The following is a 23,844-nucleotide window of genomic DNA, read 5'->3' as shown; positions in this document are numbered from 1 at the left end:
GAAGCGTAAATATTGTACATTAAACATAATTTTTCATCAAACACAATGGGTCTATTTTTGAAGATCTCGACGCCACGAATTTGTAGGATTTGAAATCACTCAATTTCGAGTTCATATGAGAAAGATAAGAATTTTTGAAGTTTGATGAAAAAAAAATTATTTGAAAAAAATAGGAGAGATAAAGTGACGAATTTGTTAATAAATAATAGCAAATCAGACCTTAATTATTGCCACATAAGTCATTTGGCTATATCCCTAAAAATTGTCAAACGTAGACTAGATCCAAAATCACATGTTTAAAGTGGCCCAATTAGTTACAAATCTCTTAAATCATCCATAAAGCCTAGTATGACATGGCGGTAGTTGTGTGACTCATAACATGCCTTAATTTTCGTTTGTATAACACTAATTGTTGATGTCGATTTTTAGATCGATCAACAATCACAAATGAAAAAGCGAAATGATAGAATATTTCAAAGGGGTTTAGAAAGACGTCGTATAAGAAACAATCCAATTATAAAGAACTATAATAATATACGAATATTAATTAATTTTATTTATTTAGAGAAGGTTACAAATGGACGAGGTGACGAACTCAACATGTTGAACTCAAGATTGTGAATATAAGAATACAAAATAGAATTAATTGAAAACTGAGATGTCGAGCTTGCATGTGCGAAAATCGTCATCTCCTCTTCTATTTATAGGCGAGATGGGACCTTCTGGCCGAAGACACGTGTTCTTCGATCCACACTCCTCACCAAGGCAGAAGTCGTCCGAGATCCGGTCTTCGCGGCGTGGTCTGCTCTTTGATTGACCGATCCTTCTGACCAGGAAGACGTGGCCGAGCTGGAGTTCTTCATTGGGCCGGAGAGTATTGCTGGACTTGGGCCGATCTGCCGAGAGCGAACTAGGTCCATATTAAATATTTGAATTTTTATACCCCCACAATTAGCCCCTAAATATTTTGAAAATATTTCGAATATTTTTGAAAATATTTAGCTCAGAGAATTTGAACTATTCCGAATAAAAAAGGGGGGAGATCGAAGATTCGGGACCACGTGGCATCGTGTGAGAGCGCGTCCTCTTCACACGTGGCGTGACGTAACCGTATTTCGTAGGTCGAAGTCGAAGAGTCGGAGAATCAGTTATCTTTGCAGATATCGAGGAAAATATCTTAGATTTGATTCGGTTTGATTTCCGAAATCATTAGATTTTTTTTCGGGATTTTGGGTAATAATGAAACATTTAAATAAGCGGACCGAAGAGTCACATCTTCTCATTTATATTCTTATCATCCGTGGTTAAAAAGGTAATTCTTCCTCTTTCTAACTTCTCACTTTCTTTCTGATTTCGAGTTCTCTCTCTTAGTTCTTTAGCTTACTTGCACTTCGACTATTATTGATTCTCAGTTCGACTAGCGAACTCAAACGAATTTATAGATTTAAACACTTCGTCCGTAGAACACATTAGAACTAAATGTCGAACCCAGGACTTCGTCCATCGGGGTCTCAACCTCTCGGGAACGAGGATATTTTATTACCCTCTGCTGTGACCTCGACCGACCTTAGGAAGATCCGTGAAAAATACCAGATTCCCCCAGAAATTAATATCCATCTTCCTCCTCCTGGGGCTACAACCGATACCATAGTGGAGGGTTTCTGTTGTATATATGAGATCTGGCTAGAGAAATGTGGGCTAAGATTTCCTATTCACCCTCTCCTATTCGACTTCGCCCAAACTCTAGGGTTGACCATTCCCCAAATGTGTCCAAACTTCGTTAGGATGGTAATGGGTCTGATAGTCGTAGCCTACGAGGAAAAGGTCGAACTCACCCTGATGGATTTAGTCCGTCTCTGTGTAGTTAAGGCAAATTCGAAACACGATCCGAAGTGTTTCTACCTATCGAAAGCTGCAGGCAAGGGCGTGATCTCGGGTCTGCCCTTGAAGGATAAATTTTGGGGGAGGCGATACTTTTACTTCGCCGTGAACGAGCATTCACTTGGTGATCGAGCTCGTTCTTTCTCATCAAAATGGGCGAGCTCGCCGAGTAAAAATTTTATTTACCCGTCTATTTATATTATGCGGACAAATGGAAAGACTAACGTTTTTTATTTTTATTCTTTTTTAGGGAAAATCAAAGCGCCATCCCAAGGAGTTGAGTTCGCTGAGAAGTTGACATTACTGCAATTGGGCGAAGTAGAGTGGTCAAGCTTTACTCCTTACAGATTCATATCGGCCAAAGTTTGGCCTTTCCCACCAAATTTTTCAGAGCACTTAGAGGAAGGTTAGTTCGACAAATTCGATCTCATCTTCTCTCTTTCAATACTAATTGTCTCCGTTTCTTACTATTAAAGTTTTTTTTTTAATTTTAGTTGGAGACAATATGAACACTCCGATCAGTGCCCGGGAGGCGAGGAAACAGAAGAAAGGGGTTGTCGCTTCGACTTCGACCCCGACTCCAGCAGGTCCTGCGGACACTCCCGAGGTCGAAGTGACCGGGGTTCGCTTGATATCTGAGATCCCAGTCGTCTTGGTACCTTCCGATGAGGTACCTGAGACGGCCGAGGACGCTCCAACAGGCGTCCAGGAATCCGGGGTTCCTGAGGCCGGGGAAGATCAAGTCCCCGGGATCGAGGATGACTCTCCTGAGGGGGCGAGAGAGTTTGGGTCCCCGAGAGGGCTGAGGTCGCGGGCGCGGCCAAAAAGAGGAAGATGCCGGCGAACCGAGTCTCTGAGGGGGGTGCTCTCGGAGAAAGGAAGAAGAAGAAGAGGAAGGAGCCGGCTCCCGAACTCGTCGGCCGGGATGGGGAAGAGCCCACCTCCAAGGTTCCTGCGACCGTGGTGACTCGGGCGGACAAAGGCAAAGCCGCAGCGGAAGGAAGCAAGTCTTTCTCGAAGTCGAGGTCCGGTGGTCGAGATGATTCCGCCCCACCCGCATCCGGAAAAGAAACACGTCGTCAACTTTCACTACGTGCGGGATCATTTGTTGTGCGACGATATTTACTCCTCGGCGGGGTTTCTTCGTCAGGTGACGTGTTCCGGGATGGAACTCCCAAAGGTTCCTGAGCTCGCCGAAGCGGACTGGTACAGGATGATGGCGAGTTATTTTTTATTATTATTTTTTTATATTTGTATATAACCGTTCTGTTATACTTGTAAGAAAAATATTCTGTTATGGTCGAACTAACGATAGAGGGGTTAATTTCAGTTGTCCACCCAACTGAATCGGGGTGTTTTCGCTATGAAAAACGCCTTCTCGACGCCAAGGTCGAGCAAGAGAAACTTGCCGAGGTTCAGAAGGGGACGGAGTCTCTTCAGACCGAGCTGCAGGGTATGAACGATAAGATCTCCACCCTCCAAGACGACCTCCTGGCCAAAGATGCCTTGTTGGAGTAGTCGTACGGCAAGATTGAACGCCTTACCGGCAAAGTTCAATTCCTGTCCGTCAACCTCGACGATAAGAAGGAGAAAGTCAAGGGGTGGACAGCTCGTTCTGGAGACTTCGAGAGGGAGATAAATAAGCTAGCGGCCGACCTGAGGGCTCGGGATAAAGAGCTGAAGGACGCTTTGGAGGAGATCGCCTGGATGAAGAGGATGGCGAAGACGTAGTGAGATCGGGCGGTGCATGCGGCGAAGAAGGCGACCTCGCTGAAGTATCGCGAGCAGATACTTAAGCACCGTGCGCAGAAAGAGAAGATGGACGAGGCCGTTCTCATTCTCAAAAAGCTCGAACAGTGCCGGGGGAACAAGGAATTGATCTCGGAGGCCTTGAAGGGCGAGATCTCGGACTGGACGGCCGAGATGAAAGATACTGAGGATGACATCGCTCAGTATGAAGCCGATTACTCGGCCATCTCCATCCCCGAGATCGAAGACGTCCCTTTCACCCCGTACTCTGACCGATCTCCCGCCGATGCGCCTACGACCGATGGGGAGACTTCTATCATCAATGAGCACGGCTCCATGCTTGGTCGTGCCGACGAGGTCCTCAACTCTATCCCAGAGGGGAACGAAGAGGCGGCGGCGTCCACGCCTATCCCGGAGCATCGAGATGCCGAGGTCGAACCCCGTGACCAAGTTTAATCTTTTCGGCCCATTCTCGTCTTTTTGAATTTAATAAATTGTTTATTTTGTTTTTGGGGCCCGTGTTTTGGGCGAAGTTTTTATTGGTTTTGATACAATTATAGGGGGCTTCGGTACCCCTATTTTATTTGACTATGTTATTATTTTATGCAATTTTGATTTTTAATTTTGCCAAGTTTTTTTTTTAGCTCGCCAAAATCTATTATGAATGCATGGACGTTTATTCTTTTATTCAGTCCGTCCGGTCGATCTGAATATCATTATTTTGTTTGTTCCTGAGACAGCTCGGATTAGTATAATCTGTCAAGTCTTTTAGGTCGCTTGTATTCGGCCTAAACTGTTTCCCTTAAAAGTTTCAGATGATTTTGCTAAGTTATTTAAATCGTCATGGAACTAAAAGGTTTCCCTTAGGCCGAGGTTTGGAATTGGTTCGTCGTTCAAAATCTGTTTAGTTGTTCGGAATATTTCTGGTCCGAAGCGTTTCCCTTTAGATTTGAAGCCAAAGTCCGTAATTAAATTTGGTGAAAATTTTAAGTCTTTTAGATCGCCGTGGACCTAAAAAGTTTCCCTTAATATTTTTGGACGAGGTCGATCCATGTGGGTGTGATCTCTGATGACGCTGTGAGATGTCGGCTCTTGCCAGAGTCGTCATGAGGCGTTTGCACTGCTAGCCTAGTCCGAGGTTGGGGTCATTGGCCGAGGTGCGAGCTCCGTGGCTCAAGAGGGTAGGGGGATTGTGCCTTTGTGGTAAGAGGCTGCCTACGTACCCTTATGCAGGGATCAAGTCGGACGTAGTTCAATTCTTACTGGTTTCAACAGTAGTATTTTTTGAGGTTTGAGACGTTCCATGATCTTAAAACCGGGATTCCGTTGAGTGTTTCAAGTTCATAAACGCCGGGATAGGTTACTCTGGTGACCCTATAGGGGCCTTCCCATTTTGCCCCGAGTTTTCCGGCGTTTGCCTCAGCAGTGTTTTGGAAGATTTTTCGGAGGACCAAGTCCCCTACATCGAATCTCCTTGTGTTAACATCTTTGTTGTAGAATCTAGCGATGGATTGCCTATAATGGGATAACCGTGATAGGGCTGAATCTCGCTTTTCTTCCACAAGGTCTAAGGCATCGCATAGGGCCTCGTCATTTTTTGGCTCCTCCTCAGGTGCGTATTTTACCCTAAGGGTTTGCACCTGACGCTCGATTGGGATGACAGATTCGACTCCATGGACGAGGGAAAACGGAGTGTCCCCTGTCGGTCTCCGCGGGTTGGTTCGGTATGCCCATAGCACGCCTGGCAGCTCCTCTGCCCACCGCCCTTTCTTAGCATCGAGCCTTTTCCTTATGGAGTCAACTATGGTCTTATTTGTTGCTTCCGCGTGCCCATTTCCTTGAGGATATTGTGGTGTTGACATTCATACCTCAATGTTGTTATGGAAGCAAAACTTTCTAAACTTTTTCGATATGAATTGCGATCCATTGTCTGTTATGATCTCGTGGGGAGTGCCATGTCGACAAATTATATTTTTCCAGATGAATGCGGTGACGTCGACATCTTTTATCAAGACGAAGGCGCCAGCTTCCACCCACTTTGAAAAATAATCTGTTAAGATTAATAGAAATCTTAACCTGCCAGGGGTGACCGACATTGGTCCCACAATGTCCATAGACCATTTCATGAACGGGTATGGAGCCGAGATAAAAGACAATTCTTCTGCGGGTCTTTTTATGTTGGGAGCATGGCGTTGGCATTGATCACAGCGGCGCGAGTGCGCCTCGCAGTCTGCCAGCATGGTCGGCCAAAAGTAGCCTTGCCTCTTTATTTTGATGGCAAGCGCTCGTCCGCCTGCGTGATTTCTGCATTCCCCTTCGTGCACGTCTTCAAGGATTAGTTTAGACTCCTCCATCCCGACGCACTTGAGGTAGGGTCCTGCGAAGCTTCTTTTAAACAGACTTCCATCTATGATGCAAAATCTCGCGCTTCTTAGCACGAACTTGCGTTTTTCCATCTTATCGGATGAGACCGCACCAGTCGTGATGTAATGTAGTATTTCATCTCTCCAATCCCCCTTCTATTGTTATGACCGCGGTAGTGGTTATGGCAATGGAAGGTTGTTTGATCGTTTCGACTGGGATGATCCTTTTGAGGTCCGGATCCGAGGTAGATGCCAAGGCAGCCAACGCGTCGGCCGAAGTATTTTCACCCCGAGGGATCCTAGTAAGGGAGAATTCTTCAAATTGTTTCGTGAGATCTTTTACGACTTTTAGGTAGGCTTCCATTCGCTCGTCCCTAGCCTCGTACTCTCCGGAGTATTGGTTTGCCACAAGTTGGGAATCGCAGAAAGCTTCTACTTTCTTTGATCCAACTGCGGTAGCCAACCTAAGTCTGGCGATTAGCGCTTCGTATTCGGCTTCGTTATTTGATGCGACAAAGTCGAGCCTGAATGATTGTTCTATGGTTTCAGTGTGAGGGGATGTCAGGTGTATTCCTACTCCTGCCCCTTGCTTCGATGATGCTCCGTCCACTTTAAGTGTCCAGGTGCCTTCGACTTCGGTTACGGTGGGACTTTCCCTCGGGAGTTCGATGATGAAATCCGCTAAAACTTGCGATTTTACGGATGTCTTCACTCGGTACTCAATATCGTATTCACTCAGCTCCACGGCCCACTTGGTTAATCTTCCTGATTGATTAGGGCTATGTAGGAAACTTCTGAGCGGATGTGATGTCATTACTATTATGGTGTGAGATTGGAAGTACGGTCGGAGTTTTCGAGCGGCGGAAACGACGGCCAAGGCCAGTTTCTCCATAATAGGATATCGAGTTTCAGCATCGACTAACGACTTGCTTGTATAAAAGATTGGTCGTTGGTCCCCTTGCTCTTCTCTGACGAGTACTCCACTTACTGCCGCTTGAGATACTGCGACGTATAAATAGAGTGGCTCCCCCGCAACGAGTTTTTGCCAAGATTGGGGGTGTCGATAGATACTCTTTCAATCTTTTGAACGCCTCTTCGCATTTGTCGTCCCATTCGAGCTTCTTGTTTCCTTTAAGGAGCCGATAGAAAGGAAGACATTTATCTGTAGACCGAGAGATGAAGCGGTTGAGGGCAGCGATGCGTCTCGTCAACCTTTGAACTTCACGCCTATTACGGGGTGAAGGCATTTCTCGCAAGGCGTGTAATTGATCCGGGTTAGCCTCAATTCCTCGTTGGGTCACTAAGTACCCAAGGAACTGGCCGGATGATACTCCGAACGAACATTTGGTGGGATTGAGTTTCATTTGATATTTATTCAATACCTCGAAACATTCCTCCAAGTGCCTTATATGGTCGTTCTCCCTTAGGGATTTCACGAGCATGTCGTCGATATACACTTTAATTGTCTTCCCTATCTTTTCTTTGAACATTTCGTTGACTAACCTTTGATAGGTGGCGCCAGCGTTTTTTAGTCCAAAGGGCATGACCTTGTAGCAATACGTGCCTCGGTCGGTGATGAAAGCTGTTTTTTCTTGGTTGTCGGGATGCATCAGGATTTGGTTATATCCTGAGAATGCGTCCATGAACGAGAGCATTTTATGTCCCACGGTCGCTTCGACTAGCTGGTCGATGTGGGGCAGCGGGAAGCTGTCTTTGGGGCATGCTTTATTTAGGTCGGTAAAATCAACGCATACCTGCCATTTCCCATTTTTCTTCTTTACGACGACAGTGTTCGCCAGCCAATCCGGATATTTTACCTCGCGGATTGAATCTGCACTGAGCAGTCTTTCAACTTCGTCGTTGACAACCTGCACTCTGTCTGGACCGAGCTTTCGTCTTTTTTGTTTTACAGGTTTAAAGCTGGGGTTGACGTTAAGTTGGTGAGACGTGACGTCGATGGTTATTCCTGTTATATCTTCGGTTGACCAGGCGAAGGTGGATTTGTTTCGTTTTAAGAAACAGATCAGCTCTCGCCTAGTACCACCTTTAAGCTTAGTTCCGATTCCGACACACTTGGAAGGGTCGGAGCCGTCAAGCTGTACTTGGACTGTTATCTCAGTGCTTGGCGCATCAAGGGAATTGGGATCTTCTAGTGCGGAAACGCTCTCGGCCGACTCCACATTCATTAATTGTTATTGCTCTTCTTTAATCGTTTTGGCACAATGTTTGTGGCTAGTGAGATAGCAACTGCGGGAGGTTGCCTGATTACCTGATCTCTCCTATTCCCTCTGGCGTAGGGAAACAAATGCATTGATGATAGGTTGAAGGCACAACCCTCATCATATGTATCCATGGTCTTCCCAAGATAATGTTGTAAGGGGAGAGACAGTCTAGTACTTGAAACTCTACTATTTTGTTGATTCCATGTGTTTTTACGGGCAACCTGATTGTTCCTAAGGATGGAGTAGTGGACCCATTGAAACCTGTCAAATGGGTTCGTTCTCTTTCGATCTCGTATTCATCGATTCCCATCCTTGCCAGGGTATCCTTGAAAATAAGATCTACAGAGCTGCCTCCATCGATTAGAACTCTTGCAACCTCACAGTTAGACACGTCAATCGTGATCACGAGTGCGTCGTCGTGTGGTTCGGTTGTCCCTATTGCTTTTTTTTCGGAGAACGAGATTTGTACATCTTGTTCTAATCTTATTTTGGTAGTTTGGTTACTTAATCGACGTTGATGTGTTTTGATGGAGTTAACTGTTCCGTTGCAAAACTTTGAGCCGCCCATTATGAAGTCAACCCTGTGTTTTGCGACAGTCGGCGGGGAGTTTGGTTCCCCTTCCTCCTCGGGTCTTGCTCTCTTGGGGGAGGGGTTGCCCCTTCCCCTGTTGTTGCTATTGAAGATCTTTTTCTTTGGCGGGGGTCCTGGATCAACATCTTTTAGTTTCCCCTTTGCATATTTCTCGGCTAAAGCCTTACGCACGGTCTCACAATTAACCGTGTCGTGGCCGTTAGCCTTGTGAAAACTGCAATACGCATTGGGGTCCCGTGTCCATTTCTTAGCCTGGGGACCTCCCTCCTTAATGTCGTCACTGACATTGAGCGTATAATTAGGAGGGGCGTGTTGCTTTTTGGTGTGAGGTGCGGCGTCGTGGGGATTAATCCTGCGAGGGTTATTCCCAGCATTTTCGGGCCTCACCCATGTATTGGAGGGTGGTTTCTTTTCGGCCGCGCGTTGCCTTTCGTAGGAAGCAAATTCTTCTTCGGCCTTTGCGTAATTCGCGGCTTTATGAATTGCATCCTCTAGTGTGAGGGGGCGGTTAACAGTCATCTCCAATTTCAGCTTTGAGTCGTGCCTTAATCCGTTCCTTAGAGAGGTTATGGCAGACTCGTGGCATGCGTTAAAGATTTTCGAGAGTACGTCCTTGTAACGGATCATGAAATCCTTCAAAGATTCGTTTTCTCTCTCCTGGATCCCCCATAAGTTTGCTATGGTCAGATCGTCCTCCACGAACATCGAATAGTGTTTCAAGAACGCAGCCGATAGCTTATCGAAACCATCAATGGAGTTTGGTTTGAGTTTGGAGAACCATTCCAAGGCGGGTCCGGACAAGCTTTCAGCGAATAGTTGGCAGTATCCTGCCTCCAATTCTCTCTCAGCGAGCATAACCCGTCCCATTGCGACTCTGAAGGACAATATAAAAGCTTTCGGACTTGAGGTGCCACTGTATCGTGGAAGGCGAACCTTTCCGGTATCTCCCAGTTGCACTTCAGTGATATTTCTGGCGAAAGGAGTTCGCATTGTTTCTTCAACGAGACGATCTATCTCGGGAGCCGAGCTGGTCGCAGAATGAAATTTTGAACGAACAGCTCTCAGCTCGGCTGTTATAGATTCCTTGAACCTGTCCAGTTCGGTCATACTGGGTTCGCCACCACGAAAGAGGCGAGGTCCCGATTGTGCCGGACTGACTGCGGTTGCACTTACCGGGCCATGACGGGTCTGATTCATCCCGCCAAAATGCTGGGGGTGAATGTTTGATAGATCGATGGAGGGCGAGGTCCCGAATCAGTCGGGAAAGACCCGGACGGTGCTCCCCCGAGCGGAGGCGGATGGAGTCCGGAAGGATCGATCGTGACTTCTGTCGCGACCTCGCCAGCAGTCCCCCCAAGCTAAAAGCTTGTGATGTGAGACTGGTCTGTTCCTCGGGCGACCTGTATCCCAGAGAAATCCAGACGGACTCCGGGAGGGATAGCTCAGCTTGTTTGCGCAACCGAGGTTGCTTGGCGAGCTGACACAGAGGCGGTCATATCTCCGAATCCCACTTGAGGATCCGGGGTGTTTTGAGGAGTCGAGAGAGTATTCAACCGGTCATTAAGAGCACGGTTGGTCTCGGCTTGCTCATCTATCTTTTTGGTTAGCATATCCAGGATTGCCCTGATCCCCGAAGGGATCTCCTCTCCGGATTCGTAATGAGTCGGAGTGGAAGACATGATAAATTTTGTTTTTTACGAACTGCTTCTTCCGAGATTGGTCTTTCTGAAGATTCCTACAGACGGCGCCAAATTGTTGATGTCGATTTTTAGATCGATCAACAATCACAAATGAAAAGCGAAATGATAGAATATTTCAAAGGGGTTTAGAAAGACGTCGTATAAGAAACAATCCAATTATAAAGAACTATAATAATATACCCAATATTAATTAATTTTATTTATTTAGAGAAGGTTACAAATGGACGAGGTGACGAACTCAACTGGGTGAACTCAAGATTGTGAATATAAGAATACAAAATAGAATTAATTGAAAACTGAGATGTCGAGCTTGCATGTGCGAAAATCGTCATCTCCTCTTCTATTTATAGGCGAGATGGGACCTTCTGGCCGAAGACACGTGTTCTTCGATCCACACTCGTCGCCAAGGCAGAAGTCGTCCGAGATCCGGTCTTCGCGGCGTGGTCTGCTCTTTGATTGACCGATCCTTCTGACTAGGAAGACGTGGCCGAGTTGGAGTTCTTCATTGGGCCGGAGAGTATTGCTGGACTTGGGCCGATCTGCCAAGAGCAAACTAGGTCCATAATCGATTTTGTGGGCCGGTCTACAACTGCATTGTGGGCTTTAGTCGGGCCAAGGCCCATACGAAATAATATTAAATATTTGAATTTTTATACCCCCACACTAATTAAGACATAGTTGATTAAATATGAAATGAATAACATGTATTAAATATGATCTAATTTAGACAATATTTGATAGTATATTATTTATGAGAATATATAGGAGATACTATTTCATAAAATGAAATAATACATTCTTATATCAAAATAAAATAAAACAAAATCAAGAAAATGAATATTAGCTTTCCTTTATCGTAGCAGACTAAAATATATAAATAGGGCTTAAAGCAAATTCGACCAACATAAACCCAAGATAATGAGGTGGACAAAACTTCTTTATCCTCCTTGTAGAATTTTGTGCCTCCTTGTTTCCTTAAAATAAATTATTTTGTCACTCCGATTGTAATAATAGTGAGGCAGTAGAGTTGACTTACGCCTTAGTCCTTGTGCTTCCAAAGAACGTCAAGGAATACTTGGTGTAATTCCCCCGTAGAACACTAAGGACATCGAGAAGACATTCTAAAAGCGTAGAAATTCAAATAGCAGAAAATTATGTAAGTAAAGTTGTTTCAGATAAATGTCTAGTTTCAGATTAGGGAAACTTGAGTTTTCAGACTCAATGTAGCATCAGATTTGAAAACCAATCCATACTTTGGTCTCTTTAACAAAACCAAGCATTTGGACCTCTGAATTGTCTAAATTGCCCTCAAATTAAAATTATCTTATTTCTCTCGTCTTTTCCTCCACTTCACGCTATTCTCCTTACTTCTTCACGCATGAAAATAAGAAACCCACACCATTCACTCACGAACAACGTCTGGCGGAACCCACGCCATTTGTCGTCGTACGCCATACGCCATCGCACGCCATTCACCGTCGCACGTCATCGTCTTGTCCCCATCGTTCATCGTCCTCAAAACTCAAGTTTGAACTTATCGAGCTTTCTATGTTGTTGGGCACTTGAGAGAAGAAAAATGAATAAGTTTCTATCACTTACACATTTTAAATTTACAAGAAAGAGTTTATTTTCTGGAATCCATAAATTTGTATTCGTCAGATTTTTTTTTTTTTTTCACGAAAAAATTCGAAGTTTCGATATATAACTTTGAAGATTTTAGTGTTAATCTCACACATTTCAATCTTTTAACTTTGAATTTTTAACTCCGTAATAGTCATAAACATTTCAAACATTTTAAACTAATATCTTATAATTTCGAACTTTTGAATATCATTTCGAACTTATATCCCGTCTTGCACGGATTTGACATTTTTTTTTCATCAAACTTATATTTTCTAACTTCTTAATAGGTTCAAGCATTAATATATGTTGTTTATTTGATGGTACTTGATTGAACAAATGTACAAAATGAGAATATGCTAATGAATCGCGATTCAAACTTCGTGCACTATCGAATGGGCAGCCCCCGAGACGTCAACAATCGTGGAAGCCCCCGAGACGACAACCACAATGGCAGCCCCCAACATGCACTTGCCTTTGGATGATGACGATCATTTCGTTGACCCTCCATCGAAAGCAGACCATCCGACAAAGGAAAAATCTGTCCTTGTCTATGGTAAGTTCATTTTCGTTTCAGAGTTTTCGATCACATAGTGTTAATTGTTTCGAGGAATTTGACCACATGGTATGAATTATTTTGAAGTTTTTATTTATTTTCAGGTTGTGACTTCTACTGATTTGATGTTGTTGGATTTTTCAGCGAAAAGAGGGACAATGCGACCTGGAAAATAATTTTTTTATTAGTTTTTAGGTCCACAAAATAAAATTTATACTTAAAAATTAAGTTCAAATATTTTATTTGTATTTTCTATTTTTTTTCAACGCAGTATAATAAGTGGTCTTTAAAAGTAAAAGCGGTGATTAGAGGAAGCTCGCTTCGGCCGGAGCGACCTCGTGGTGTCCCACCTCTTCTTTGCAGATGATAGCATTATGTTCTTCCAGGCCAATGAAGAGGAGTGCAGAGAGGTAGCGTGGTGTCTGGAAACCTACTCGGCGGCTTCAGGTCAGTTAATCAATTTCTCTAAATCTGACATCTGTTTTGGTTCGGAGGTGGACGAAGCGTACGGGGCAGAGCTAGCCGATTCGCTTCAGGTGTCGGTTACTTCTTGTCACAATAGATACTTGGGGCTACCTACGAAGGTGGGGAGGAGGAAATCGGACATCTTTGCATTTATCCGGGAGAGGGTCTGGGAGAGAATCAGCTCGTGGAGGGGTATCCACTTCTCGCAAGCCGGAAAAGAAACTCTTATCAAAGCGGTTCTCCAGGCGATCCCTTCTTACGTGGCGAGTTGTTTCCACCTCCCCCAAGGGCTCGTTGATGGGATCCACAGTGCCATTGCCAGTTTTTGGTGGGGGGGACACCGAGCAAGGGAAGAAGATACACTGGTGCAAGTGGTCGGAGCTCTCTCGCCACAAGTCAGCCGGCGGTCTCGGGTTTCGTGATATCGGGAAGTTTAACTAGGCCTTGCTTGCGAAGAATATGTGGGGGCTTATTCGTCGGCCTGAGAGTCTCGTAGGACGCGTCTTCCACCAGAGCTACTTTCCGAACGGGGATATCCTTCATGCCACTTGCGGGTCGTCAGGATCCTTCATCTGTAGGAGCTTATGTTGGGGTAAAAACATTATTTTACAGGGTTCTAGGTGGAGGATTGGGGACGGGGAAAACACTTCGGTTTTGCTCGATCGGTGGATCCCCCGGCCGCCAACGTTTATGCTTAGCGACGCCCCTTCGTTTCCGACTGAGATGCGGGTTTCTGAACTTAAAGACTACACCGGGAGTTGGAATATCCCTTTCATTGAGGCAATGTTCTCCCACGAGGATGTTGAAGCCATTCTGAGCATCCCGGTGAGCCGGGGTGGAGGCCCGGATGTGCTCCGGTGGTATTTTTTCAAAGACGGGGAATACACAGTTAAGAGTGGGTATCAGATTACTTCGGAGGATCCTTTCGGAGAGGGTCCGTCGAGAACGTCCGGGAACGGGGAGTGGTGGGGCAAACTCTGGAAACTCAAGATTCCCCCAAAGGTGAAGATTTTTGTGTGGAGACTTTGTAGGGGATTGATCCCTTCCCGTACCATGCTTCGTCAACGCCATGTAATCTCGGATACGACTTGTCCAGTGTGCGAGTCGCAGAGGGAGACCACTTACCATGCTATGTGGGGTTGCTTGTGGGCCAGGAAGGTATGGAAGATTGGGGGCTTCAAACCTCTCGTGAAGAAACTCCATGAAGGGGATATGATAGGGATGCTCCTCCTTGCCTCGACGGAACTTAAGGTTAGTGATTTCGAATTTTTCATTACTATTATGTGGGAACTTTGGAATCACAGGAACAACGCGTGCTTGGGTAAGAAGGTTTGGAAACCCGAGGAACTTCTCGAGTGGGCGGCCGGGTTTTTACGAGACTACCGGAGAGCTTGTTGTGGACCCACTTTCGAACGGGCTAAGGTGGTGCCAAGCAGGTGGAGCCCTCCCCCGACGGATGTTGTAGCAATCTCGGTGGATGCCGCGGTACGTACGGAGGAGAGACGCATTGGGCTGGGGATTGTGGCTCGGGACTCAAAGGGGGTGATTCTAGGCGCGGAGACTATTGTGATTCACCTCGGTCTTTTGCCCCAAATCGCGGAAGCTTCGGCGGTCCTTCATGGAACGCTCTTTGCCTTGGATAGGGGATGGACTCGGGTTATCATCCAATCAGACTGCCTAGAGGTGATTTCGGCTATTCAGAAACGCGAAGCGACGACTACGGAAGTAGGTTTGGTTTTAAATGATATTTATTTGCTCTTACATAGATTTGTGGATGTCTCTTTTGTGTTTCACCCGCGAGTATGTAATAAGGTTGCTCATGCCCTTGCTAGTTATGCTTGTAATTTTGTTTTTCGGGCGCCCGTTGGTCGGGATCGGCTCCTCCGTGTGTGTTACACGAAACCGAGAACGACCTTCGTGGTATTAGTCTGTGATGTAACCACGGTTTTCCTCCGCCACTTAAGTGAGGGCTTATTAATATAACTTTATCGTGGTGCCGCCCACGTTTCAAAAAAAAAAAAAAGTAAAAGCGGTGATCATCCCACTAATATTTTTCGTAGTGATTTTTAGCCTTTCAAAACTACGATATCATAGTGTTTCGTATGCTCCTACTGATGATTTTTATTTCAATTAACCAATGCGTTAACGAAATTATGATTGTTCAAACTAAGTTTATGTATTGGATCTTTTGATTATTATTATCATCATATGTGACACTTATTCATGAATGCAATCTTTTGACAACAATTGGAAGCCAACCCAAGTTGACTTTTAACAGCCTTTTCCTTTATTGGAATTCAATAACTTCAATTCTTCTGGTTTCTATGCAAACAAAAACAAAAAGAGGAAAATCACTAATGCAATTGAAGCCTGGAACTTTATGGGTCATGTTAGCTTCTTTTTTTTTTATTTTTTATTTAAATGGTTATTTATTCTAAATCATGAATAAATAATAAGAAATTTCATACTTCATTTACATGTATATTATGAATAAACAACTCTGTAATCGAATGTATATATATATATATATATATATATATATATATATATATAATATATATTAAACCAACTGAATAAATGATGAAGTTTGTAATATAGACGCTTGGTTTTTGGAAAATATCATCAGTATTTCCGTGTATAATCAAAATGTGCAATTAGTTTTTAGAAATATATATATCGCTTCAATTTATTATAAATGACATATATTTTCCCTAAAAAAATGTTATATTGCAAATACTATTTTTTTGTTTATTTTTTACAAAAAAAAAAAAATTGAACTCTCCAAAACGCCCTTAGTAAAATAAATGTTTATTTACTATTTTATTAAAAAAAAGTCAAAATCTCTCTTTATAAAAACAATTCTTAACTTTTTTATTAAAAAGATTTTGATTTTTTTAATATATATAATAAAAAAATAGAGAGTTATTTCATTAAGGGTCTTTTAGCTATATAACCATTTGACTTATATAGCGTTTTGTATGCCAAGCTTTTGTAAATTTTTTGTAAATAGTCACCTCAACTTATTTACGGCACTAAAAAAAACTAAAAAAATCAAAATAGGCCGGAATATTTTTGGGTATTTTTGTCTTTTTTAGTGCTGTGAATAAGTTGAGGTGGCTATTAACAAAAAAAAATTACAAAATGTTGGCTATATAACAATTGTTAGACTTTCGGTGGCTTTTTGGCTAATTTTTTGTTTCATTAAAGGTATTTTGAGGAGTTCAATTTCTTTTTTCTTAAAAAATAAACAAAAAATGTGATGTTTGCAATATAACATATTTTTAGGAGATGTATATGCCATTTATATTAAACTGAAGAAAGATGTATGATATTCTGGTAATGGACGAGATAAATTGTACATTTCAATTAAATACATGGATACTATTGATATTTTTCCTTATTTTCTGCCGTTGAATATAGATTCAACTTTTTTTTTTTAATAAAAGGCTACTCAAAAGAATATATTGATAAAAACAAAATGTTTATATTACCAAAATAGCGCAAAAGAAATTAAAAAACTTCTACAAGAAGAATATGAAAAGTGGACCACAGACAATCATAAATACAATAAAATAATTTGTGGATTACTCGTCTATGCAGGTAACTAGTTATTATCATATTACTACACGAATCACGGAGGAAACGTCTTTTTTCGCTTGTTGCAGATTACAGTTTTAGGAGTCTTGCCTGACTGAGATTCACGCCTAAAGAAGAAAACCATATCTTAGATTTGAAATTTAGATCTGGAAAAAAATCAACCACTCAAATTAAAGATCGGACGATACGAAAATCATATCTAAGAAATTTGGATTATTGAAACATAACCAAAAGAAAAAGTAAAATATGAAAAAGAAAATATAATATAAAAATTATCTTTCTCTAGGTTGAAAGTCATCCGTTGGTCAAAACTATAAGAGTCTCCCTATTCCGAAAGAAGAGATGACATCGAATTGAAAAGTCAAATTTTAAATTGTTCGGAGAGAGCACCACTAGACTTTTTTCGGGAGAGAGTAGTTCCGAATATAGATTTAACTTAGAAGACGTGACATTGTTAATTATTCAAGAACCGGTCAGACTCAGTTTCAATATCTAAGCCTAAGTTAAAGGGTAGAATATGTAATTTAAGGATAGTTTAGGTTGGCCATTGGTTTCTAGGTTTAGATAGTTTAGATATGTCGTATTATTTTACAACTAAAAGAAAAGTGTGCAAAAATATTTTATGCATCTTTTCCCATTGCGGTTGACAGATATGGGAAATATACTTAATTTATGTCACGAAAACAATTTATAAATGTGCTTCACCCACTCATTAGGCTACGCCTTTATAATTGTGACCCCACCCGCTTCAATTTGCTTGATAATTTTATCTTTCTTGTATAAGAAAAAGCTTCATTTTCTGTAATATAAAAAAGAAAAAGGAAACATTGCTGTTTTAAAAATAATGATAAACATTATATGCTAGTTTTTTTTTTTTTTTTTTTTTTTTTTTTTTTTTTTTTTTTTTGTTGTTGTTGAAGAATTAGCTCATAATTCTTCTTCAATAAAAAAAAATGTGGAATTACTAGATTCTAATCAATCAATTGGTGACTAGGTGCACTAAATAAAACGTATTCATGATAGGACTGAATTGAAAGCAACTTCCTACTATACGTCACGATTTTTTTTTTCTTTTGATTGAAAGAAGTACTTTTCATTAAGTCACAACGGCCGGGAAAAAGCTCCTCATAGAGGGAGGAGCATCCTCAAGTGGCACCATCCCATTCCAGTCAGAACGAGAAGCCCAAAAACAAAAAGAGTGAGCCAGACCATTCAACTCACGATGAGCCCAATCAAAAGAAAAACAAGGAATAAATGACATGGAAATTAAAATGCTAGAAAAAACTGGAGATAGTATCACTGTGGACACCTTAGTCCATTTGAAAGGGAGTCCATTAGTGGCTTGTGGTAGCCTTCGAAGACGACTTTCTGAAGAGTGAGACGACCAGCAATTCCAACTGCTGCCTGAACACCCAACATTTCGGCTTCCAGCACCGAGGAAGCCTGAACTTGGCCTGTCCAGAGAGCCACAATCCAACTCGCGGAGTCTCACACCGCTACTCCAATTGCCACTCTGCCTTCCGTGAACGATGCGTCAGTGTTGATCTTGAACCAGTCCGACGGAGGGGGATTCCACGCAACTCGGTGAATCGAGCTGCTACTGGTTGAACTTATTCGTGCGCCACCGACTCCTCCTGGGAACGGAAGAGGGTGCCAAGCTCTCCACTGAGACGGCGAGCCTTGCTTAAGAGCTGAGAGACTGACGGCATTGAGAGTCCCAGCTTCCCCTGATTTCGATACCACCACAATATGTCCATCACGGCTCCAAAAAGGGAAAGCAGATCATAGACTTGGGCCCTCGTCAACTGAGGTCTCAAGACTGTGCCCAACAGCCAATGGAGAACTTTGCGAATATTCTGATCTTCGCAGATGTGCCCCACAAAATTCATGCCCAGGGTAAACCAAATCCCTCTGGCCATTGGGTAGATAAAAGAGGATTCTATACCTTCGTGGCAGATCGGCCAAGTCAACGACGTCTGAGGGAATATACAGTTGATAACCACCGCCGTTGGGAGCGCGTTAGCAGTTATTCGCCACTAGAAGAGGTTCAACTTTCCATGAATTTTGGAGCTCCAAATGCACGTCCAAATCTTGTCTTTTGGATCGAAAGCCGCTCTATTATGCTCCCAATATGTGCCCTTAACTGAGTGGTCACCATTCTCCGAATTCATCCCACATAGCTCATCTTTCCGTGGACTTAGTAGCGTTTTCACTTTGCAGATCTCGGCTACCGACTCTTCCTCCACCCAAAGCGCCAACCGTCCCTTGTCCAAAATTCGGGTTTTCGGAATCATAAGTTCGGCCACTCTGATTGATAGGGGGCACGACGCCTTCTATTCGATGACGTGGTCGGTGTAGATCCACTTGTCCCTACAGGCATCGATTCCCTCTCATGACCCAATCACGTAGTAGGAGCCTTGAGAGATAACGTCACGCGTGCTCATCACATGCCTCCACACCAAGGAGTCTGATTGCTTGAGTTCGCAGCGGAGGAATGGGGTCCTCTGGCAATTTCACCGTGAGGCACTGGACCTAGAGGCTATTAGCTCCTCGTGCAACTGCCCAACCCAACTTGCTGAGGAGAGCGTGGTTAAAGTGCTCAAAGCGATGAAAACCTAGGCCACCATGGGTTAGAGGCTGACATAACTGGTCCCAATTCCAGAGAGCCAAGAATCTGTCATTTGCTGCCTTTCCTGTCCACCAGAAGCGTCGCACCATGGCATCCATTTCCCGACAAAGCCCTAGAGGCAGCTTATGGCCCGACATGAGATACGAGGGGATGTTGAGGGCCATTGATTTCATCATAGTTTTACGAGCTCGATAGGATAGGGAGCGACCTATCCAGCCCTCGATACGGGCCGCGAGTTTGGTTTTGATACCGGCGAAGCTCCTAGATTTATTTTGCCCAATAAACAGGGGGTCTCCCAGGTAAAGTGAATCATTTGCACAACGAGACATACCTAGCTGCTGGCATAGTCTCGCACGAACCGCTGGGTTATAATTTTTAGAGAAGATAATACCTGATTTTTGGGCATTCACTTGCTGACCCGACCAACTCTGTGTCATCACTTCATCTTCTTTTGCTCGGCAGAATAACACTGTGTCATCGACGAACGTAAGGTAGCTGGTCCGCGGGGAAGAAGCCATGAGAGCACCTCCGAGACCAGGATAAAGAGGTACGGAGAGAGTGGGTAGCCTTGTCGAAGCCCGCGAGAAGACTTGATCCTATCAATCAGGCACTCCTTCACTAAGGATATATATATAGCCAAGAAGCCGTAGGCCTCGAGGACTTTCCAAATGAAATGTCATTTGACTCTATCGTATGCCTTGCGCATATCGATTTTTATCCCTATCAAGCCACCCTTCCCCTTCTTCTTCTTCATAATCGAGTTAAGCTCTCTCGCAAGGATGGAGTTTCTCCAATCCCCCTGCCTGGGAGGAACGCTAATTGGGCAGGAGACATAAGCTTGTCGACGATGCTGCGGAGCCTCCCGATGATGATCTTAGTGATAATCTTTGAGCTGAAATTGCAGAGGCTAATTGGTCTTATCTTATCCAAACTTGTGGCCCCAGGGACCTTCGGAATCAGGATGACGTGTGCGCTGTTTATGGCTCAAGGCAACTTCTCGGAGCGGAAGAACTCCTGGACAAAAGACACCACATCACTCCTGATCGTCTCCCAGTAGGTTCTATAGAAGATGCCTTGCAAACTGTCAGGTCCTGGAGATTTCAGCGGGTGCATCTCCCAAACAATTTTGCGAATTTCTTCGGGGGATGGGACTTCCACTAGCTACTCATTCTCGTCTGTTGAGATATGATCCCCAAAAAGCTCCTCAATTGTATCTGGTTCTTCTGTAACCCCCGTAGTGTAAAGCGACCGAAAATGGTTATTAATAAAATCAGTGATATCTGCCCTGGTTTTGATCCAGCCACCCCTCCCGTCTTGGATTTCACTAATGTGATTTTTCTTATGACGAATAAGAGTGGAAGTATGAAAATACTTAGAGATATTATTCCCGAGCCTGCACCACAGCTTGCGGGATCGTATCTCCAAACGCTGCTAATATCTGCCTCCAACTCGCCTAGTTGGGCGAGCATCTGATCTTCTTCTTCGATGTTCAGCGGCGTCAGCAGGGCACTCTGGATCTGGAGCAATCTGTCCTCCAGGCCATGGATTTGGCCTTGCTTGGCGCCCAAATAATTTTTGCTCCACTTCTTTAGGCGGCTCCCGACCAAGTTGAGCTTCGCTTGTAGGGTCCGGCTATTGTTATTCGACGAGCCGGGGCCCCAAGCTAGCTCCACTTCCTTGCGACATGACGCTTCTGAGGTCCATGCCTCAAAGAACCGGAAGGGCCGTTGCATGCATTCTTCAAAAAGTATGGGGTCGAGAACAATGGCTCCCTGATTCGAAAACCTGGTAGCAAAGTTTCGAATAACGGCGTTAGGCCTCTCCAAAAGCCAGTCCTGACTAACCACTCCTTTATCAAGCATGTCATGGATTCGGTAGCCCGTTCCCTTGTTGTTTGACCAAGTAAACGCCGCTATCGTCGAAGGGAGTTCAATACCCCCCGTATTGTGGAGGAAGCCACATAGAATCGATTTATAGATATAGCTTTGTATCGGCTAAGTTCACGAGTTGAAGATAAGCGGACTCAAACCGCTGACATCCACCACAGGGCAAATCACTGCCTCTCAGGCCCCCGGCTGATTCTTTTTGCCAATTAACTTTGCGTCCCCCAACTTTGTCTGCTTGATTGACATTTGGTCTCAAATCATCTTATATATCTATATTCGAGCAAAAACTGCAAGAATTATTATACAAATACGAGTAGAAGAATTGCTAGTCTAAAAATAAACTCTAATCGCCATGTTTTCTCTCTAAAAAATATCAAAACTTGGACTTTTAATTTTTGGTGTCGTCGTTTCTTCTGAGACATGAAATTCTAATGGTTTCAACAAACGGAAAACTCTTGACCTAGGAGAAAATAATTTTTATCTTCATTTTCTTCTTCATATTTTGTTTTTCTTTCGATTATGTACAATAGTTCAGACTTATTAGATTTGACTTTTGTACTGTCCGATCTTTAATCGGAGTGGTGAGTTTCTTCATATATGAATCTTAGATGTAAAATATGATTTTCTTTGGACGTGAATCTCAGTTGGGCAAGACTCCTTATAACCGCAATCAGCAACGTGCGAATATTAGTGTTTTCGCTCGTGATTAGTGTGGTAATATGATAATAACCAGTTACTTGCATAGACAAATAACCCACAGATTATTTTATTGTATTTATAATTTTTTGTGGTCCACTTTTCATCTTCGTAGAAGTTTCTAAATTTCCTTCGAGTTATTCACGTAATAAAAATCTTTTGGCTTTTATCAAAGTCTTTTGAAGAATCTTTTATCACCAAGAAAAAAAAACGAGTAGAAGATTGTTGTTTTAGTTTTAAAAAATAAATTTTTTGCATGGAAAGCTTATTAATATATTTTATATTTGAATTAATGACATTTTTGGCCCCTCGTCTTGGACCTCTTTAACACCTTGGTCCCTGATTAAAAAAACCTGCAGTCTTGGCCCATTATGACCAGGCAATTTTCATATTTGGTACTTCTGTTAATTATTCTGTCAAAATTGGCAGATACTCATCACATGCAAGTCACGTGTGCGAATTATTGTTTGCTTGAATTTTTTTTTGTCTTCTTCTTCCCCATTTTCGTCTGATAAAATTCTTCACAGGAAAAAATTCTTCTTCCCCATTCGACGGTTCAGGACTCATACGGACACCTGAGCAGACGAAAATGGATTTTTTTTCCTGTGAAGAAATTTATCAGACGAAAATGGGGAAGAAGAAGACAAAAAAAATTCAAGCAAACAATAAAAATTCGGACACGTGACTTGCATGTGATGAGTATCCGTCAATTTTGACAGAATAATTAACAGAAGTACCGAATATGAAAATTGTCTGATCATAATGGGCCAAGACTGCAGGTTTTTTTAATCAGGGACCAAGTTGTTAAAGAGGTCCAAGACGAGGGGCCAAAAATGTCATTATTTCTTTATATTTTGTACTTGTTAATAATAGATTATGGATAAGGTAGATGTGACACGTGTTATACATCTATATGGACACGACAATAGCATAAACAACACGAACTTAAAGATAGATAGACATATCATATAAATATACAAGAGTTGCGTATCAGATATACAAGAGTTGCGTATATATCTGATATATATAATGCAATGGACGCATTAGTAACAGTTTTATCTTACATATCTCTCATTGTTTGTGGATCACATTCACATATATAAAAATATAATTGTTAGTGGAATAACACAAACTCCGAAACATTGTGAAATAATTGAGGCAAACTACTATATTTGGTAAAGGCCAATAATAGAATTCACGTCAATTTGCAATAAAGAAAAGTTGCTTACATCCTAAACTTTCCCCAGGGTCATTTGACATTAGACATAAGTTTAGCATAAAATCCACCATTAAAAAAACAAAAAATTAGCAAAATAGCCAACTTAAACGTTGTCATTTACTAAATAACCAAGGTTTTGTAAATATTAAGTAAATAGCCACTCGGATGACGTGGACCAATCAGATTTTTTTTAATTCCAGAGCGTGTCTATTTATCATTTAAATCCAAAAATATTTGAATTTTGAATATTTTTAAATATCCCGAAATTCAGTGTGAACAAAATTTGGTGGCTAATTTCGGATCCTTATTTTTAGCATTTGAAATATATATTGTTTCCTTATTAGTTATATTTCCTTAATAGTCGTTTATTCTTATTTTATTTCAAGCGCTCATTTTTTTTCATTCAAACTTCTGAAAATTGTGCACCGATTCACACGATGGATGTGTTTTCATTGATTGAATCAGGTGGGGCTCTTTTATTTACGTATATATTGTCGCTGTTATGTTGCAGTTAAGTTTTTTGAACGACAATGGCTGAAAAATCATTATCCATTGTCAAGTGGTGTAAATACAGAATGTAATCAAAATGATTTACAAACTGTAATCATAATATTTATGTCGTTATCGCACATGTTTACGTAAAATTACCCTTTTATTTACGTATATTTA

At 42.6% G+C, this 23,844-nt stretch overlaps 3 protein-coding genes across 3 annotated transcripts; all 3 read right to left on the bottom strand.

The window, feature by feature from the left end:
* Positions 1-4,898: 4,898 nt before the first annotated feature.
* LOC149401607 (uncharacterized) lies at positions 4,899-5,492 on the bottom strand. Its single transcript, XM_089610805.1, has one exon. It carries the CDS (start codon positions 5,490-5,492, stop codon positions 4,899-4,901), a length of 594 nt encoding a protein of 197 aa, XP_089466931.1.
* Positions 5,493-6,129: 637 nt separating this feature from the next.
* On the bottom strand, positions 6,130-8,179 carry LOC149401606 (uncharacterized). Its single transcript, XM_089610804.1, has 3 exons — positions 7,558-8,179; positions 6,982-7,122; positions 6,130-6,758 (listed from the first exon to the last, which is right to left on the bottom strand). Exons 1-3 carry the CDS (start codon positions 8,177-8,179, stop codon positions 6,130-6,132), a joined length of 1,392 nt encoding a protein of 463 aa, XP_089466930.1.
* A 79-nt stretch (positions 8,180-8,258) lies between these two features.
* On the bottom strand, positions 8,259-9,914 carry LOC149401605 (uncharacterized). Its single transcript, XM_089610803.1, has one exon. The coding sequence runs from the start codon at positions 9,912-9,914 to the stop codon at positions 8,259-8,261; it is 1,656 nt and encodes a 551-aa protein (XP_089466929.1).
* Between the last annotated feature and the right edge of the window lie 13,930 nt (positions 9,915-23,844).

Source organism: Urtica dioica, chromosome 4 (assembly GCF_054948205.1).
Source record: "Urtica dioica subsp. dioica isolate 48M chromosome 4, U.dioica_male_clone48M_v1_H2, whole genome shotgun sequence".
Taxonomy (NCBI): domain Eukaryota; kingdom Viridiplantae; phylum Streptophyta; class Magnoliopsida; order Rosales; family Urticaceae; genus Urtica; species Urtica dioica.
Note: the sequence above shows the minus strand (reverse complement) of the source record. Positions and strands in the feature narration are given on the sequence as shown.

Bases quoted from the DNA above. Each gene is read 5' to 3' on its own strand.
- LOC149401607 (XM_089610805.1), bottom strand. From the start codon at position 5,492: ATGTCAACACCACAATATCCTCAAGGAAATGGGCACGCGGAAGCAACA.
- LOC149401606 (XM_089610804.1), bottom strand. From the start codon at position 8,179: ATGAATGTGGAGTCGGCCGAGAGCGTTTCCGCACTAGAAGATCCCAAT. The intron at 7,123-7,557 runs GCACGTATTGCT...GGCTCCTTAAAG, and splicing joins AGCTTTCATCACCGACCGAG to GAAACAAGAAGCTCGAATGG. The intron at 6,759-6,981 runs GTAAGTGGAGTA...CTAATCAATCAG, and splicing joins TCGCAGTATCTCAAGCGGCA to GAAGATTAACCAAGTGGGCC.
- LOC149401605 (XM_089610803.1), bottom strand. From the start codon at position 9,914: ATGACCGAACTGGACAGGTTCAAGGAATCTATAACAGCCGAGCTGAGA.